The sequence below is a fragment of the Melospiza melodia genome, chromosome 2 (assembly GCF_035770615.1).
Source record: "Melospiza melodia melodia isolate bMelMel2 chromosome 2, bMelMel2.pri, whole genome shotgun sequence".
Lineage (NCBI taxonomy): Eukaryota > Metazoa > Chordata > Aves > Passeriformes > Passerellidae > Melospiza > Melospiza melodia.
Window position 1 is genome coordinate 82115932 of NC_086195.1, and position 21084 is coordinate 82137015.

A 21084-nucleotide genomic window follows, 5' to 3' on the forward strand; every position below is an offset into this window, starting at 1 on the left:
TCCCCTGGTAGGAAGTTTGCTTATTCCTTGCAGATTTAAAAGCAACGAAAAATTAAAATTGACATGTGTTTGTTGGCAATTGCTACTGTTAGAAATGATTGTAAATGCAATTGCAAATGATGGCAAAATGCATCTAGAGGCCACAGGGCAGCCTGTACACAGACGGGTTGGTTTTGTTTGACTTGAAATTCTCTATAATGTATTATAAACTAGGGCTGAACAACACCATTTCAGATATGTATCATTTACAATTCATCTCTACATTAAAATCGACAAAGATTTAATTTGGTTGATCCTAGTCCTTGCAACTTAAACGTTCTATTCTCATATACAGCTGGTGCAGACATTTCCTAGACATTCACAGGCAGCTCAGGAAGCAAGAGTACTTCTGCCGCTGCACTGCTCATGTCTTGCTGCTTCTAGTTCTAGAAAGAACTGGAAACAAATCTTACTTTTGTGGCATTAACTGTTGCCCAGCAAAGATATTGGTATACACTCAACTGAGAAGCTGGACACAAGACCCAATTTGCTTTCATCATGACAGCTTCCGGCATTTTTACTTTATTTTTTTAAAGATAAAAATATAAAGAAAGCCCTAGGCAAGCTTCTCTTTTCTAGTCAAACAAATACCATTCCCTGAAGTGAACACTAACTTTTCAAAGACCTCTTTTTCCTTGAGTTTTAAAAACACACTTAGTTTCCTATCAGTTTACTCAATACATCTGAAGTTTTTATTAAAGTTTATCTAATAAATATGATACCCACTTCAATTACTAAAAATAATTGTAGTAAGAAAACTCCACAAAATCACCAAGATTAGGTTTCTTTTTTAAAATTAAACCACCACAGTAATTTCCCTAAAGATTTAGTTATACAATAGATTTCTTTTATTAATATTTACTAAACCTATTAACTCTGTCTATTGAACTGCAGATTTTGTCTGTCAAACCCTGGACAGAACTAGAAATCCCTTGAGAACCTGACAGTATTAAAACTACTATAGACAGATAAATTAAGTTTTAATAACTTGAAAAGAAAGCACAAGTTTTCAAAAAAGTCACCCAGTTAAGCTGTGAACCCATCCCCCCTTTCCTTGCACTATTTGCAGGTAAGTTGTGAAATATTAATTCTATAATCCAGACAAATATTACTGTACCAGCCTAGATCTTACAAAGGCCCTTAACCATTAATTTGCTTTATTCATCCACATTTTCCCAGAATTCTACTAAACTCCATATTCAAAAGTACACACTCTGCTGACCTTCCCCCCCTGCGCCCCAAGGACACAGAATTCTTGAAGCCAGACAACTTCAGTCACCATTAGCCAAGTAATGGAGCCAGGTTATACCACAGAATTTGATACCTTGTCTTCCTACAAACAGCTGAATCTTCTTGTTTCATTGAATTCTGTATTCTAGCTACAAGAATTTGAATTAGTAACAGACACCAAATTCCTCAATCTTTCAAACCAAAGGGAAGATTCACTGTGGCTAGCTTGAAAATCTGCAGCACACAACAAGCATACATAGATACCACCAAAACTCAGCATGATGGAAGCTTCAGGAGGACATCAGAATCACCTCAGCTCAGACTGACATTCATTTCCAAAGCTCTCCAAGAAACTATTATATTCTAGTACTTCAGCACTATCATTTTTAGGCCCAGTTAGAACATTGGTTATAATAACTCAGGATTTGGGAATTAGCTGATAATTCAAGATATCCAAATCAGTTTTGTCTTGAACACATGGAGAGGAGAGATTGCAAACTTTACTTAAGATGTGTAGAGGTTAAGCTAATTAGAAATGCTTAGTAAATATGAAAGAGCAACACTAATCCTCTAACATCATTATGTCAGTTCAACAACCAGAGGTAGTGAGAAAATGCACTTTGACACATTCTCCCATTAAAAAAAGGCTTACAACATTGTGGAAAAGTTGCATAAGAAGCTTAGAGATTTCCACAAGATTCCTCTGATTGTTTCTACTCTGTGCAGAAGGTTAAAAAGCAGCGGGAACATATACTTAGTCAGGTATTAAATTCATACAGCTGCAGAACTGCTTAATTCTAGTTTCTGACACACCAATCAGCTCAGAGAAATTCTGTGGGATGTTTTCTAGCTTCCAGATGTAAAACATCTTTTTTCTCCTTAATTCCCCTGTGAAGGAAATGTATTCCTTTATGTGACTGATGAGAAGGCTTGGAGCAATCAAGCTCCAGTTGCAAGAATGATTCTCTAATTATTATGAAAAAGGAAAGGATCTTTAAAAATTGTTTAACAAAGTAGTAGTAAGTCAGTATTATGGGAACCACAGAAGTAAGATCACAGATACCTGTGTCTCTCTGTTTTCCAAATACATGATCATGATATGCCCTGTCACCCTGAAGAAGTTAGTTCTCTACTATCCTCATTAGGTTAACACTGCAGATGAATAAATGCTATTGCTTTAGGCTGGCTACACACCAAGAAAGGAAGACTGCTTATTCTTAAAACCCCCAGACAAACTTGCATGAGCAAGGAACCCCTCCAATGAAAGCAGATCATATAGGAAAGTATCTTGAAGAAGAAAGGACTATTTAGTTCTTGCCCTTCAATACAAAAGACAAATCTGAATTCTTTCTACAGATGTGCAGTATTAACCCTGTCAATCAAGAGGATTAGTATCCATAACTCATCTATACATCAGACACCAGCTTCATCTTTTTCCCCTAAAAACACACCATCATGCTTTAATATCAGAAAAACCCACATTTCATGGGCAGCATCTCATTAAAAAAAATTTAACTTTTGATTACACACCCTTATGTTTCCATGGTCTCTTGTGCTTAACAGAAATAAGCACATCAGTATGCTGCAGGGAATCCCATCTTCAAAGCCAACAGATACTTCCCTCACCACCCATCTGAAGCCATGATTCTATTGTTACACACACAGCAGAAAACAGATCTGGATAATACTCTGTGATCATCTCTTGATATAAGCCTTCACATATGTGAAGATCATTAGCAAATTCAAGAGAAACACTGTTTGTTTCCAGTCATTTTCCTCTAACATATGAGAACTCTTACAAAGGAGACAGCAAATTTTAGCTGGAATTCAGGGAACACACTCTTCCTTTCTATTTGTACATAATATGATCTATTCTGTCCTATAGCACAGCGAAGGCATTAGCCCACATCTGCTAAATACCAGCTGCCTAAAATCAGCTCTTGTCAGAAATGACCACTACTACAACTTAAAATATGAAAGCAAAAGTAACTTTGAAAACAGTGCGCTTGTGTTTTTTAAAAGCATTCCCCAGCCTTCCCATCCCAGTTTCCACTTACAGAAAGAAGAGTTATTTAGTAACTTTTTCTTAGCACTCCTAAGAGTCCTTGCATTCCTTCAGGTCCAAGTACCCCCACTTCATCTAAACCAACTACCACATGCCAGAAAACACTAACAGAAAAAACAGAGGCACAGGTAAGTGAGAAGAGCCATTAATGAATTCTGAAAAGTGAAAAGCAGGATGAAACAAAAAATCCAGCCCAACTCATTCACCACTCACAGCTCAAACCTATTAGTATTATTTCCTGAAAAAGTGGTAATCTAATACTTAAGTTACACAGTCCTGTGTGTACTTAAACCTACAGGTCTAGGTAACACCTACATTCTTTCATTCATAATTCTACATAGTACACACAAATCAAAGCAGCTTTTCCCACAAAGAGCTGTCTATTTTCCACATCCATATAATTAACTTTCTATGCAGATTAGCAAATACCTGAAGTTATGAAAGATCCTATTTGTTCCTCAAAAACAAACAAAAAAAAAAACACTAAAACCCTTCTACCTAACATTTTTGAAGACTTATCTGCTTACTAGACTCTGTTCCGAATGTAACTACTTATTAGCTCGATGTGTATTTCTAGACTAAGAAAAACAAATCTGAGCAATAGTAAAAGCTTTGTGCAATAGAAAATATATTCTTTCCCTAGTTTTCTTAATTAGTTCCTTTGCAAATCTGCAGTGGTAGACAAAAGAGCTGATTACAATTCCAGGCTGAGTGGAGACTGGAGTAACTTACTAGCCACAAGGCACTAGAGAACTGCTGCAGATGCCCCTCTGAAGGGAGCTGATCCCTGGCTCAAACTGAGTTTGCTCACATTGACCAGTTTTCCAGAATATTAACTTTGTCTGAATGCACTGGGCAGATGATAGCAGGGGAGATAAAAGCCCCAGCCTCCTCTCTAGTGCAACACACAAGCTCTAACCATCAAAGCACCTACACTGCATTAGCAGTACCTGGCTTGTTCTTGTCTTCCCAGCAGTACCTGCATACCTTATTATTTTTTAGTACAGCTGAAGCATACACAATACCAATGCTCTGCAGCATCTGGAGTTTTAGGTAACTTTTGTTTTAGTCTAAAAAGCTGACAGTATCTTTAGGCCCATTCTTTGGGAGTAATCAGCATGACATCACTGACAAGGCATAGACATTCCTTCTTCTGCAAGCAAATCAGAATCCCAAAAAGCAACACCTTCAATAATGTAATTGTGCTTTAGAGATTGAAACATAAATTTACATTAAAAATTCACATGGTGCATACGCTGTAGAAATTCAGTAGGTGAAGGTAACTCTTTCTGTGTAAGTAAGTCATAATGCATGCAAATCTTTCTGAGAAGTCTAATACAGAGGATACTACTGGAACAATACTCTTTGCTCAAATACAAATGTGCTGACAAACAATTTATTTTTAATGGCCTTCTACTCATGTTGCTCTCCCTTACACAGTCTGAGTTCTCAATGGTTATTAGAAAAAGTTTTAGACAATAACCCAACAAAACCTGCTATTTCTAGCACATGGCTAAGTCAAATCACCAGGTCAGAGCTTTACTTCTTAGGAGATCCATGATTCCCAGATAACATCAGATCTACAGGTGCATCAGTATTTAAATACAATGGATAATGATGTCTGTCAAAGATCTCCTTAATTTTTTTAACTCTTAAGAAGTGTGAGAAGGAAATGTGCCAATTAAGAACAAAGATCATGAAAGTCATTGGATAAATTTAATATTCTCAAGGTTAACAGATCCTTCTAGAACCTTGACAGTAATGTTACCCTACAGAATAGCTAAAATAAACTAACAACAAAATAAGCAAGTTTTCCAGGTCCTCACTCTTCACTGCCAGAATATAAAACATAACTGTATGTAAAGCTTCCCTGAGGATACTAAGGCTACTTGGGAAGTCTAGACATTGACAACAGATGACAAATTCCACTGTGAAATTATGCTTGTTTTTTAATAATACTACAAACACCATGGTGGCACAAACAGGTACATCCCAACAGGGAAACATGCAAAAGGTATACCTGAACAAGTGGAAAAGCAAGGAGGGCCAGCTTCTGCTTACACTTTCAGGCATATCTTATCAAGACACACGAGCATTGAGAGTTCTTACACAGGAATATCCATTTGCTTTTACTCACACATCTGTGTATTACCCAGGACTGTCACTCCTGGCATATAAATTCTGCACAACACACTCACAGCTCCCTTTACATCAATAGGATTGCTTTACAGCAAAGTACTACCCACAGCTTCAGAACTGGTTCCCTCCAATGTTGTCCCTCCACTACTGTTAAATACAATCCCATGTGATAAACAACTGATACAATTCCCAGCTTTTCTTTTTACAGGATTTATGGGTAGGAACACACATAACATTCCTTGGCTGTAATACCCACTCTCTCATTACATGTTTTTCAGCCAGGGCCCTCTGGTCATCCAACTTCCCTTCTTCAGGTACCCTATTTACTGCTCCCACAACTCAAAATTCTCCAAGATGCCAATGAAAGAAAATTTTCCAGGTTAAGAGCTGCACAATAAGACTTCATGTTGTTCCAATTTAATTAAACAGAAACTGAGTCCAAGAATTACACTCAAAGTAAATCTCATGCTCAAAATATTCTCATTTCAAAAAGCTTTATTAGGAAAAGAAAAAATAAGTGAGTATATGTATGCATGTGGTAAAGTCTATAAGGGATAGACATTTGCAGGTTATTATGCTAAGTTTCAAGAATTCAGCTGAATCAAGCTAGGGATTAGTCTTCTCTATTCCCAGGAGTTCCCTGAAGAGAACAGAAATGATTGATTTTTCCCCTGAAGTGCATGATTTAGAAAAAAACTTATCTCTCAAAACCAAGCAAAGACAGTTGTTCGATCACATCTCACCTACTGCTGCATGCCAAGGAGCAGTACTGGGAGGTAAAAGTCACACAGGGCTGCACAAAGGGGGAAGTGTATCAATATTTAAAAGCTCTAAGCTCAACTTGGATCTTGTAAAAAGTCATTTTTAGTATTAATAGATTTCAAAGGTGGAATATATTAAATATAATGCTATAGAATTTCAGTGTGAGAACCTTCAATTTTAGGCTCAGTTGAACAGAAGTCAAAATTTCTGTTAGAGGTGTAACACAATAAATATTACTGTGAAGATCCCATACTGAAAAATTGGCAATAAAAGTACTTAAAGACACCTTAGAGTGAAACAACTAGAGGTAATTATTAACAAAACATAGGTTTTGTATTCAAACATCTATAAAATCCAATTCTACATTAAAAATGGCAGTAAGAGTATTTTAGAGAAAGCCCATAGACTTAATTTAGACAGAACGCAAGATTAATACAAAGCATTTCTGATGTACCTGTTCAGAAGCTCCAAAAGTTTGTATTCTTTAGAAAAAATACAGGTTATCTGAGCTAAAGTATCAGCCACCTTCAATATTCATGAGGTATCATGTGATAACAATTTCTTCACTTGAAATGCCAGCAACTACATATGGGGTTTCTTTTCTCATCTGACATGCCATGGTTCTCCATTTCCTTTTTTTCTTTTTCTTCCATAGAACCATAGAAAAGTTGAGTTGAAATGGACCTTAGAGATAATCTCACATCAACCCCCCTGCCATGGGCAGGGACACATTCCACTTGACCAGGTTGCTTAAAGCCCCATCCAGTCCAGTCCTGAACATCTCCAGGGATAGGGAGTCCATAGGCTCTCTGGGCAACCTGTTTCAGTGGCTCACCACCCTCACAGCAAAGAATTCATTGCTAACATCTCATCTAAACCTGCCCTCTTGCACCTTAAGGCCATTTCCCCTTGTCCTATCACTACATGCCCTTGTAAACAGTCGCTCTCCAGCTCCCCTGTCAAGGATTTTGGATATTGGATACTCTGCAAAGTGCTATAAGGTCTCTCTAAATCCTTCTCTTCTTCAGGCTGAACAGCCCCAAATCTCTCAGCCTGTCTTCTTAGCAGAGGTGCTTCAGACCTCTGGTCAACTTAGTGGCTCTCCTCTGGACTCATTCCAAGAGGTCCATGTGTTTCTTGCATTGGGAGACCCAGAGCTGAACATAGCACTCCAGATCAGGTCTCATGAGAGCAGGGTAGAGGGGGAAAACCATCTCCCTCAACCTGCTAGCTGTGATGCTTTGGATGCAGCCCAGGATGCCTTTGGCTTTCTTGGCTGCGAGTGCACATTGCTGGGTCATATGGAGCTTTTTTCCAAACAGCCACAAGTCTTTTTACTCAGGGCTGCTCTCAATCCATTCTCCTCGCAGCCTGGACTTGTGCTTGAGACTGCCCCAACCCAAGTTTAGCACTTTGCATTTGGCCTTGTTGAACTTTATGAAGTTCACACAGGCCCACCTCTCACACCTGTCCAGATCCCTCTGGATGGCATCCCTTCCCTCCAGTGTGCTGACTGCACCACACACAGCTTGGTGTCACAGGCAAACATGCTGGGGGTGCCAGTTCAGGTTCTGAAAGTTTCCACTAGTTTTTATGTTTGCTGAAAAATTTCCAATACTGTTTATAGCTGGATTCTGTAAACAATGTTTTCTACACACAAAGTTCTTGGAATCACACCAAGGTAACTGGAAAATAACACTTAGCTGGTGATAATTTCGGCACAGTAGCAATACCCTCTTCAACCAGATTTACAGATATCCAGTAACTCATCTAGCACTTCAAGACACAGGCTTTGCATCTCCCACCCAATCCCAACCTACCAAGTCTAAATGCAAATGTCAGATAGTTTCATCTGTTCTCCAAATACCTCTAATAGAAATCAGATATTGAAGTGATATCCAATACTGATATGGACATTGAAACACAAAATTTAAAGATACCTCCTGGGAAGATTCATGTACAAACATATGATTTTGCCATTTAATTTTGGCATATGTATGCAAAGTGTGGCAACCATTTGCAGAACATTTTTTATTTTAGATCTCACAAGCTGCTGTACATAGACAAGCTCACAATGCAGGTGTGGTTAGAGCTGTTCCATGCAATACTGAAGCTAGAGAAAAACAAAAACAAGTTTTCTTCAGATGGTATTCCTACAGCTATACCTTATATTTCACTATATTCCTGATGGCATGCTGCAGACTTTTCCAGTTTGCAGCAGTATCAAACCCATGCACCTAAGAAGTTGCTCATTCTGAGACTTCAGATTGATTTGCACAGTTTGTGACTGAAGACCTCTGGAGTACACTTTACACAACACACTTGTGTTTTAGCATGAACTGCTTGTCTTGTTACCCCTAAGTGTAAGCAAGAAAAATTTAATGTGAAAGCCTGAAAACTTTCCATCTTGTTAGCAACACCTCCCTCTGTCAAGAACTACATCAGAATTTGCTTACTTACATCTAGTGAATCCTCGTTGACCAGGATGAGAGACATACTCTGCGAAATGAGTCTGCAAGAGTACCCTGCAAGAGGGGGAAAAAAAGACAATAAAACACAAAGACTTACTTTTTGGAAGGATATTTAAAGTTCAAGTTCAACCTTAAGATAAGCATCTACAGGTCAAATGACAATTTATTTTTTGAGCAGTTACTCCTATCAGGCAGACTGCTGGAAACTTTGCTGTATAGGACACACTCCAACATGACAGATTTACTAGAAACATGGGCTGCACTCTATCTGCATTTTCAAATAAATCACTTGAGATGTTTAATTAAAGAAAACACTGTATGAACTGGATGCAGTAAATATAGCCTATAGCCCTACATCCATTTTTTTCCCAAGTCTACAAGAAGGCAGGTTTGCCTTCAGCACATCACAGGAACAGATCCGAATGCACGGTTGCATCTACACCAGATGACTGGAAGTGCACACATGTTTTCAGTTGATGCTACTCAGCTTCCTTAGCCCACACAAAGCTTACATGAGCATTTTTTACTCCTGAGTGTTCAGTATGGAAGGTTCTGAGCTTCATCATCAAGAAGTACAGATCAATCACACTCACAGAGCCCATACCAACTCCTATAGACAAAAGGTAACAGGACTACATTATTCTTAGTGTGGGACTGGGACATGAAAAAATGAGAGCACCCAGAAGGCAATTCTGTACGTCTCCCAGCACACCAAAATCCAAAACAAAAACTCGCAAGACAGAAGAAAATCTTATTTTTATAGAAGTTTAATCATTTACAAAATAAACAGGTCAATTCTGCTCATATTAACAGCAAGAGACAGATACCAACTTGCATCAGAGTGACCCCACTACGTTATCCTAAAAGCTCATGCAAGTTCACTTGGGATTGACATAGTGACAGCTTCATAAAGTAGCAGAGAATTAATTTATTTGAAGCATATATCTTTTATTGCTCATCTAAGCTACATGGGAAAATAAAATTCAATACAAGTAATTTTTACTTCCATTTTTTTTTTACAGAAATGAATTACAGCAGTTTAAAAAATTGCTATCAAATAAAATGGGGTCTTGGGAAGTCTCTTACTTTTCTTAAATGGAGACTGGAGGGGATTGCAGTATAAGAGTAATGTCCCAGTAAAGAACCACTGCAAGGCTGACAAATTCAAAAGCTGAACACCACGGTCACCATAAAAAGATGAAGCGCCTCTTTCCATATCTTGCAACAGCAAGAGAACAACTGAGGCACGAAATCATCTGTGGGATTCTTGGCTCCTTAGAAAGGCCATAGTGGGTCATCAATTGCAATGCAAATCATTTCCTCAGGCTACAGAGTTTTTATAATTGGGCTAGTTTTGTAGGTATAACCCAGGGTTAACGTGTCTGCATGTGTGACTTCTGTAAAGAAAGTAAATCCCTCTCCTTTCCTTTGAGGAAGACATGCTTGTATCATAGCCAGGCACTCTCAGGCAGCAGGTTTGATTACCTGCAGAAATTCAGTTTCTCCTCAATTTTCACAGTTGTGTAGACTATGAATATCAAGTGCAACCTTACTAATACATGCTAACAAGCCTAGGTTTAATTTCTGCTTCAGAGAACAATACAGTACAACACAGAACTCACACCTGTTGGGAAAAGGATAAAATATATTCTAGTGATGTGCAGCCTACAACATGAAAGCTTTGCAGACAGCCTCTGATTCTACCTGTGATCAAATCTTAGACGGTAGTAGAAAACCTCCAACAGTTACAGGGAAAACACTGACTTTTTTCTCAAGTCGGTTTGCCATTTTAAAAAGTTAGTTTCAGGCTAAAAAATGCTTCCTTATTTTTACTGAGAAAAAGAGAACATTACAAATTTACGTACTTCCATCCATAACAAGGTTGTTCTTTCCCTAGGCTAAAGCAGTCTTGTGCAGTAGGCTGTTACAAATTCAGCATAACTAATTCAAAAGGATTTTCTAGTAGCATTTGATTAGAACAGCAGCTGCAACAGTGACCTGTAATTTCTAAACCACTTCTCACTGCTTCACTTTACCTCTTCCAAAATGAGCAAGATGCCATTCTAGAAGTCAAACTGGAAGAAAAAAAAAACCTGCGGAAAACAGTTGCTCTGCTGTGCATCTTGGAAACCAGGGACTTAGAACAACTTATCCTGCAACTGAAACCATTTTGCATCACCATCACATTAAACAGAAAGATCAAGATTAGACTAGGAGAATGTAAGTCAACCCTAACAAGAGTTCATAGGGGATCTATATATCATGTACAATTTCAGGACTAAGATGATGTTAAAATCTAGCAAAGTAGCTGGCAACTGTAGGAGTCCAAGTAGTAACTTTAAAGTATTACTAGAAATGTCTAAAGTTTTATAATGGTTTTGTAATAGTTATTACTGGCAACAATAGCATGGGAAGCAAAAATGCACTTGAAGATAAGTATTTTTGTCAATGCTTCTGAGTAAAAGAAGATCAACTGCTGGTTCAAAGCCAGGTATAAAATGTCAACCCACATCTGTAAGTTGATATCTAGCTCTTTAATTTAAAAGTCCAACTAAAAGTCCATGAAGCAGATGAATCAGGTGCTTCTGGGACTTATTTTCCTTTAAGTGTCCTGGGAGAAAGATTACTTGAACTAGAGTTCAAGATCATAGCCCACAGGCACATTCATACTGCAGGCATACAAATCCAGCATCTGATGGAAGACTGATTATCCTCTGTGTTTAGAGAGGGCACAAATGCCCTCTTCAAACTTTGCATAGTGATACAGGCAAGTGTGCTGGCATGGCTTGTCTCCTGCACTGAAACAAAGCACAGCTCACCAAGAAGCGTTCTTATCTCTGAGCTGGAAAGACAGGGGTCTGATGGATGTACTGTTAGATGGGTAGGGAACCAGCTGGATGCCTGCATCCAGAGAGTTACAGTCAATGTTCCACACTCACACAAAAACCAGTAATGAGCAGTGGCCCTCAGGCCAGTCCTGAGACTGGTCCTTTGCTGTCTACACCAGGGACAGATGGGGATCAAGTACATCCTCAGCAAGCCTTGAGAGAACATGAAGCTGAACAGTGCACCTAAATAACACTGGAGAGAAGTGATGCCAGCCAGAGGGACTTTGATCTGCTTGAGGAGCAGGCCTGTGAGAATCTAATCAAGTTCCACAGGGCCAAGTACAAGGTCCTCCACCAGTACTGCAACAATCAAAAATATCCATCAGGACAGACTGAAAGCAACCCTACTGAGAAGCACCTAAGTGATGAAAGGGTTGAATGACTAAACCTGGAATATCATATCCAGCCCTGGGGCCCCCAGCACAAAATAGATGTGAACCTGTTAAAGTGAGTACAAAAGAGGGCCACAAAAGCAATCAGAGGGCTGAACATCTCTCATCTGAAAGCAGCCTGAGAGTTGGGGCTGTTTAACTGGGAGAAAAGAAGGTTCTGGAGAGACCTTTCAATATACAAGTGGGAATTACAATAAAGAATGAGAAAGACTTTTTACCAAGGCCTGTAGTGGCAGGTCAAGAGCAGTCATTTCAAACTGGAAGAGGGTAGGTTTAGACTGAACATAAGGAAGACATTTATTATGATGGCGGGTAGCAAGACTGGAACAGGCTGCCCAGAGAAGTTATGGATGCTCCGTCCCTGGAAGCATTCAAGGCCAGGCTGGATGGAGCTTTAAGCAACCTCATTTATGAATGATGTCCCTGTCGGGAAGGGAGCAGGAGGACTGTATCTTCAAAAGGTCATTTTCAACCTCAAACCCAAACAACTGTAAGGCAGTGTTTGCAGGCAGCTATCAGCGCCCCAGGTAAGTGCATTCAGCTTAACTATAGGGACTGATTCATGTTTCAGGAGGGACACACTTGTGTTAACACTATACTCCCATTCCCAGAAAACAAATCTCTTCCTAGGGAAGTTACTGTCTGGAAATACAGCAGTTCTGGTGTTCTGTTGAGCTCAAGGATGATGGCAAATAGAAACCTATTACAGATGGTTTTGTCTCACTGAAAGGCAAAGATGATCCAGAGTCTGCAGACGGATGAAAAGGATGAAGCTGCAAGAACACAGTTAAGCTTTCTAAAGTTGTTTGCAGGTCATGCTTAAAGATGCTTCTGTACCTGGAAGTCCCACAAGAGCTAGAGTTCTAATTACTGAGCAGTATGAAAGCTTATCATGAACACTCTCCTCACTTGCAGAACGACTGACTAGCACCTGTCTGAATGAAAGGCACACAGCCACCCCACAGCAGGTCAACCATTACTCTCCAGAGAAGTCAAAAATGCAATCCAGAAACAAAGACATATGCAAATTCTGAACACCAAAGAATTAAGAGGAAGATGGAAGAACAAAGTACTCCAGCTCCTTGACAGAGCTGCCAAGAGCTGAAATATCCCTCAATACACATGCACCTCCATACAGCAAGCAAGAGTCAATAAGCATAACCTCCAAACACAATGAGAAAGTGAAAATACTTTTTGCTCCCCAGATAGCATATTTATACCTGAAACATCTAGTGCACACGTGGATTGGGTTTCAAGTTGAAGGTTTATTACAGTTTTATTGGATTACACACAAAAACTGGAAGAGTGCCACATGTTTATACCTTCAAGCCAACTTGACCATGAAGCTAATTAAGTTAGAGTTTTACTACCAAACTGCACCTTAAACTAAGGGACAACTTAGAAGTTTTAAGCGAGATTATTATTCTTCTCAAGTTGCTATAATAAAAGAAACAAACCAACAGTTTTAGAGAAAGCTGGAAGTTAGTCTCCTTCACAGTCTTCAGAATAAGCTTATTTACTGGTGTTCAAGTAGCTGCTGTTGGTTAATATACCGACTTAATTCAGGTACTTACATCAAAATGTGTAGCTACATTTTTTTAACTAGTCAAAAGATGGCATTTCCCTTCTGAAGTTATCTACTGCTTGTAAAGTAAGGAAAAGCTGCAAATTGTGATTTAAACCAGATAACTACCCTTTAAACAAGTTGTCTACCTAGGCCATCCACTGTATTTCTACTACAGCTGTATCAGTTCAGCAAGTTACTCTACCTCTTGGTACCACCTTCAACATGTGAAGATACATGAAATTTAATTTGAAGCACACAAAAATTCTAGTCAGTCAAGTAGATTGCATAATGAAATTTCACTAAGTGAACCAAAATAGAAGTTTAAAAAAACACAAGACAAACCAGACCAAAAAAAAAAGCGGCAATGCCCAAAACTTTCCTGAAAATAATTTAAGTTCATTTACAGAGCATCATTGATAGAGAATCCTGAATAAGTTTGACAAAGCAACCTATGTTGTTAAAGTTCCCTTTAACCTACACCTGCACATCTAAACAGACTAATCTGCAAACATAAATGCAGTTGTGATACCCTAACAGCATATGTTGCCTTCTGCTAAAGGAGCTATTTATTCAGTCTTTTTGAGTTTATATTGACTTTAAGACACCCTAATTACATGAATAATGCAACCAATTTTATGTTTAGAACTGCACACAGAAGGTCTGAGTGTATTTCAGGCTATTCCTGGGAGAACTAAAATGCTCTTTCATTGACCTTTCTTAGGTGAGATGTCAGATCACAGGACTGCAACTCCATCTCCTCCCCTCTCTGGGCAGATTTATGAGTGATAGGGAGAAAAATGATCAAAAAGAACACAAGAGCATCATGGCATTCTATTGCCAAAGATGGGACATTTGGGAGAAGTGGCATGACAAGGGGTATGCCTACATCAGGATATGTCCCTTTACCAAGTCCTTACTGTATACTAATAGATGTGCTGCAAGGGGACAGCAGGGTCCCCACCTACACTCACAGACATGGTTTGGAAGATGCTGTAAACTATATATGCTTTGCATTATCGTATTTCCCATTGTATCCCAAACTTGATTCGAAGGCAGTAAGAAAAGAAAAAAACAGCTCTAAAACTGTTTCTGAAACATTAGTCTGGTAGAGTTCTCCTGTTACCACCAGAAAGCAGAGTTACATACATTCATTCAATTAGAACTGCATTTAACCAAGAACAGATGGGTCCCTTCTGCCTCAAAACAACAATAATAAAAAAAATGTATAGCCTGACACAAATAGTGAAGACTTCACTACAAAATCCCTTCTCCAACACTGTGCCCTGATGCTAAGGAACCATTCTATAACAGCAGGCCCAATTCTATTTAAAAACACACTCAGCACATCTTACATATGACCTGCTACACACCAGACAAATTCAGAGTAACCAGAATGATGGATACCTATATTGAGAGCTGTTTCCTGTTTGTCACCTGTCAGAATCCATATCTTAATTTCTGCTTTTATTAGTGTGGCTATTGTTTCTGGAACACCTGCTTGCAGGCGGTCTTCAATGGCCGTAGCTCCAAGAAGCAGCAAATCCTGGAGAAAAATAAAAAAGAAAATAAACCCTCAAATTCTTTTAAGATAAATCTCTGTTTGGCATATACTCAAAAAAGGAATTAAGACAGCATGTTGCATCTCACTGCTAATATTGCACTTTGACAAGCAATATACACCACAATAAGTTTGTAGGGTGGCTATTCTACTTCCTCTGCATACAATTCACATTTCAAGAGGTACAGAATAGAACAGAGTGGTTTTAATCAGAAAGATGGCAGCATTTCAAGAATAATTGATTGAAGTTATAAAAACTAAAGTTAGCCTATAGATGAACATGTATACTAGACCATTCACTAATCACCATAGCAACATGATGAGTAGTCAGTTTATATATCTAAACTCACAAAACAAAAATTTGGCATCACATCATTTAAACTAATTTCCGCCTACAAAATGTACATACAGACTGGATACAATCACTCAAAGCAAAAATTATTGCAACTATTTATGGATCTAGTCATTACATTTGTGTAATACAAGTGGTATGAACATTAATCAATCCAAGTATCTCTAATCAACATACAGATGTCTGCCAGAAATACATATCTCATACAGTGCATTTAATACTACAGAGTTAACTGTATTCCTAGGCAATTCTAAAACAATTGCTCGAGGAGATTTGGCTACATTACAGTAAAAAAATAAAAAAAATAACAGGCAAAAATACCTAAGAAATAAACCTTGTCAAAAGGTACAGCCTACTCAGATTTTACCTCTAAAAGTATTTTAATTATTCTTTACATATGCAAAGATGCTCAACTTAAAACAAATTGATAATAAATTTAGGTGTACCATATCATTTTAGAAATTGCACAGAAAAAGGTAGCATTCTCTATTCTTTGTAGGGACTAAAATTATTCAACAGAAGTGAAGACAAAGGAACAGGAGTACAAGTTGCTGTTGTTCAGCCTGGGAATGATGATGCTTCAGCGTGATCTTACCATAAAGACCTTTCTATATAAAAAGTGGACTTATAAAAAAAATTAATAAAGACTGTTTACCAAGGCCAGCAGTGGCAGAACAAGGGGTGATGGTTTTAAACTGACAGAGGGTATATTTAGTCCAGGCATAATGAAGTGACTTGTTTATGATGGGAGTGGTAGGACACTGGAACAGGTTTGCCCACAGAAGTGGTGGACCCATCCCTGGAAGTGGTCCAGGCCAGGCTGGATTGAGATTTGAGTATCATGATCTAGTGAAAGGCATCCCCATCCATGATTGGGAGGCAGGGGTACAAGGATATGATCTTGAAAGGCCTCTTCCAACCCAAACCTTTCCATGATTCCACAGAGAGGGCATTAAAAGCAGCTCCTACTTGAATGAATCTAAGTGGAATTCCACATAGTGTGTAAGCGGACATTAGTTACATGCCCTTACAGAGTTTCCTTTTTGCTATGAGAGATTCAGTTGGCAAAGGTGGCAGCAGTGACTCATGCAAGTCACTAAGCCTCTCAATGACTCATCAGCTCTCTCAATGCTAGCAACATTTGAAGGTTACAAACATAATCCAAGTGCACAACTGCAGATGATCTTTTTTCCCCAAAATCACTTGTTAAGAAGTTACACATGACAGCACAGGGATCAGCATGGCTGAGCTACCTGAGCAGGGGAGCTACCACTGCACCTGCTGAAGCCCTCTGAGCCAGCATATGGCTTCAGAAGGAAGTTAGTTCAATTTTGTCTCCACACGTGCACCTCTACTGTGATCCAGCAATCTCAGCACTCAGACTGAAAAAGTAGTTCTCTTGGTCTCATTTGAGCCCTTAGATGAAAAAACACCAGTCTGCAGAAATACATCATATTTTGTGTTACAGCCAAATGCCAGTTTATCTCTAAGGCCTGCTTCTTGGCATGACCAGCAAACATTACCAGTAAGGCATACAGTGGATAGCTCCTAACTCCAATTCTACAAGCCACTCATGGGTTCCTCCTTTTTTCTTAAACAAGATCCTAAATTGTAAAATAAGCAGAAAGTAGATGACCAAAAATGACCTAAAGCTTGAAAACACATTTTGAAGTACAGCAAAAGCCATGTTCATTTTTCACCTCGGTGAAAACAGACGAGTGTGAGAGCAGGGTGAAAGAAGCAGAACGCTAAAAGGAGCTACCCAAACCTACAGAACCAAGGATGAGATAACCACACTGTTACTGACACACAATAAACACAAAAGACCATTTGAGGCATTACTTGGACAACAAAGACACAGTCTTCAGCTCTTACTGAAAGAGTTCCTGGAGCTTTTTTCTTACCCCCTGAAAGTTAGCTCCTATCCTAGTCCCAACCTCCTTGTGGATGCCCTATCCCTGGAAGCATTCAAGGCCAGGTTGGATGGAGCTCTAGAAACCTGGCCTAGTGAAAGGTGTCCCCGGCCACAGCAGCGGGATTGGAAGTCAATGATTTTTATGGTTCCCTTCAAACCAGGCCATTCTATAATTCTACAATTTGCCCCAACTAACTTAAAAAAAACCAGTGCTCCAGAACCTAAGCAGTATTTCAATATTAATTTTAAAAAATATTGAAGTTCGAAATATGTTTCAAAGAAACCACTATATAAAATTAAATACCTGGGGCAAGAAGGAAGAGCATGAACCTGTGCAGGTGAGGAACGCAACTACCAGCACTTCTGAAAGCAGCAAGACCAACAAGGCTCAGAGAAACACTGGCCCCTAGCGTTGGCATTTTAACATTTAGTTCACTGTAGTAATGATTAGCATTTCAAATGGGTTCTCCAATACCTACTTTCTCCTTCTAAAATTGGGAGTTCTGCAATTTGCATGGAATGCAGGTTTTCATCCTTTTTTTAGTTCACACCCCTATAAGGTTTTGGTGAGCCCTACATTGTGCCTGCAACAGCCTTCAAAAACCTTGAATTTGACTGCTGCATGAAAAGGAAAACATCTCTTTGTACCCTAGTACATGGGAACTTGGTGCAACACAACAGTCTACATATATCATCTTCATCAAGTTACCACAACCTTACACAAAACAGGAAGATGTAAAAAGTGTGAGAAAAGGGGTTTAAAGTAGAATTTTTTTTTTATCTGTAAATTTATCTCAGATTTATAGATTAAAACTGTGGACTGAACATGTTACCATCTACTTACCTTTCCAGTTTCTCATCTATGAAATTAACAGTTTATTTCATTGTATAAAGCCCAAATTCCACTGGAAAACACACATGTAAGGTAATCTGCATCTGATCATCAAGAAAGTAAGTTTTACCTTTTCAATGATCTCATAGCACTCCTCCAGCTTCTGAGTTCTGTCTTTCAGAACCGTACTGGATTCATTGTAGACATTCAACCACTCTCTGTAAGACGTCTCTGACAGATCAGCATAAGCAATGCACAATGTCCTCAGACCTGCCAAACAGAAGACAGCCATTACCCACAGTAAAATTACATTGAATATCATCAAATCATTCACATGTAATGAATGCTCAATTCTAACCCTCATGCTGGAACAACAAAAGCTTCTAACACACATTGTTAAAAAATCTCCCTCTACATTTTTTAAGCACTTGGATTTCCACAAATGTAAACCACAAATCTGGTTCACTCTGGCTACTAATGGTGGTGCAGATCAAGAGAGCATTGGACAAAAACTTTTTGCAAAGTACAAAAGCAACCTTGCCATTCATGTATTTTTAAAAACATCATATTAAAGAACAGGCTACATGCTGTGATTGGTGATATTACTTAGTCAAACATCCTCCATAGTTTGTGCTTCCTTTTAGCAAGAAGACTGTGTTCTCCTTCAGTGTACCAATGTAACTCACACAAATAATGGGAGTTACACATGCACAATATAGTGAAGAGGGTCCATGAAGTATGAAAACCAATTTATTAGACCACTGGCAAAAATTAACATAGAGAAGTAACAATTCATTTTTCTGTCACAAATCAATCAAAAAGGAGTGTGTGCCCTAAAATACAAAAAGTTCCAGTACTGGGAATTTTTGGGAGTCTGCAAAAACATAGTTTTTTAAAAAGCTGACTGGTATTTTCAGATTTTGGGAGAAATACACTGGTTCATGGTTTTACTATAACTCAGGTATCCTATGCTATCACAGAAGAGGGAACAAAGCCAGCTTCCCAGTAAACAGAGGTGTTACACCAGTCAACGGCCTTACAGAACATTTCAAATCATCTTTGATGTCTCATTCTACCAGGCTTCCCAGCACATTGAGGTTATCACTCTGCTTCAAAAAAAGATGCTGGTATCCAACTTCTACCCTGGTAAAAACACCTCCAACTCCAATGTAATTGAGTTATTCTGGGCAATACAGCTCATGCCCTTTCCCTTCATCATGGACACACAGAACACTGTCTTTTCCTTCCAAATTCCACTTCCCTACTGAAATCACACAGAAGTTGGACTAAAACCTCCTTACAGCTGAAGTCAACCTACAGTTGTTAATTTGCTGATAACACACCCCATCTTTATCTTCACAATCATCTTAGTTGACACCACAGAGCTTAGACAATGCAGAAGATGCTGCAAACAATTTCATGAATTCTCATGGCATGCTGTTTCTCTTACCTTCCGTTGCGAAGTATTCAAGATGGCACAGTGTTTGTTCCATATACTGGGAATCTTTTGAAAGCCTCTCAAAAATTACATTATCCTAGTAAAACCAAATTCATGACAACACAGTAAGTCTACATATGAAGTTGCCATTTGTGTATTTACAAGCTCAAGAGAAGCAACCTGAACGGACTTGCTAATATTAAAAAAAAAATTACAATATATTTAGGGTTTAGAGACCGATTTGAGGCATCTGGATTGTGCCCAATGGCAGAGATACTGCATCCACTACAAATAGTGGGGAGAGAAGCCCACTCTGCCCTCCTCCCTTCTTTCCATAAAGAGGTCCCCATTACTGGGCAGTACAGCACACTTCTCTATAAATTACCAAGCCAATACATGGACTTTCAGACAACATAAATATCTGATCTTATTCAGTGTATATATAACAGTCCTGTGCAGTAGACTTTGCTGCAATCCTTTCCAGAAAAGATTCCTTTTGATGTTTGAGAAAAAGGCAGAAACACTGATCATGTTCTTCCACAACATTCTCTCAGAAACAACATTCTTCCTGCAGCAGCTTGCTTTATCAGTAAATTTAAGGACAATTGAAAAGGCCCCATTAACAGCTGAAATCAAAATATAGCATCACCTACATATCTAGAGTCTCTGGATTTTATTTGTAACTACCAGAACAAGTTTACAAACACATGTAATACAGAAACCCTACTCACACATCTGCTCTTAAGCTAAGTAAGCAGACCTACATCTAGAGCTGATTAGAGACAGGCATACAAACCTAATTGTTATGGAAGCAACAAGCAGAGGATGACTACCAGAATGTGGAAGAGTTAATGCAGAATACTCAGTTAACTTACAGTAACATGAGTGGCAGATGCAGCACATTAGTACATCTAGGTCTGCTCATATGGAAAACAGCAAGAATTTGTACCACAAACTCTTCTGTTCTCCATCCCTTTCAGTGCCACGCTCCAAAGAATGGTGTGAACTCAGGCACAGCATGAACAAGCAAGTTTCAAGTCTGTGTGGTCCCATCAGGCATAGCGCTGTGAACTACCACACAATGGCAGTAGGCTTCATTCACTTCCACCACACCAGAATGAAGCCAGCACATCTTTATCAAGTCAGGGGAGGTAAATGGAAACAACAGAGCAGTGAACACTGACCTATATGTCATGACAAATTCAAGCAAACAGGATCCTCACAGAGGTCAGAAAGAGTTTTTTCCCTGTTGCAAAAAGCCAGCTCCATAGTTTTCCACTGAAATTAGAACCACTCTCTTGCTGTAGACAATGCTAGTTTTGGAGCCTTTGTACTGTGCTAAGTTATTGCTCTTGTCAGTGAAGACAGAAGCACAACATGGTGCAAGTCATGATGACAAATACCAGCAGGTGCAGAGATGCAAGAAAGCCAAATCA

At 38.9% G+C, this 21084-nt stretch overlaps 1 protein-coding gene across 2 annotated transcripts in view; it reads right to left on the reverse strand.

The window, feature by feature from the left end:
- ATP8A2 (ATPase phospholipid transporting 8A2) overlaps positions 1-21084 on the reverse strand; it is a 314756-nt gene that overhangs the window by 210887 nt on the left and 82785 nt on the right. For both annotated transcript variants that reach the window (XM_063149059.1, XM_063149060.1), the window contains 4 exons: positions 19661-19745; positions 18341-18480; positions 14958-15096; positions 8696-8760 (listed from right to left, as the gene is read on the reverse strand). In XM_063149059.1, the coding sequence (XP_063005129.1) occupies positions 8696-8760; positions 14958-15096; positions 18341-18480; positions 19661-19745 (429 nt within the window). The remainder of the gene's footprint in view (positions 1-8695; positions 8761-14957; positions 15097-18340; positions 18481-19660; positions 19746-21084) is intronic.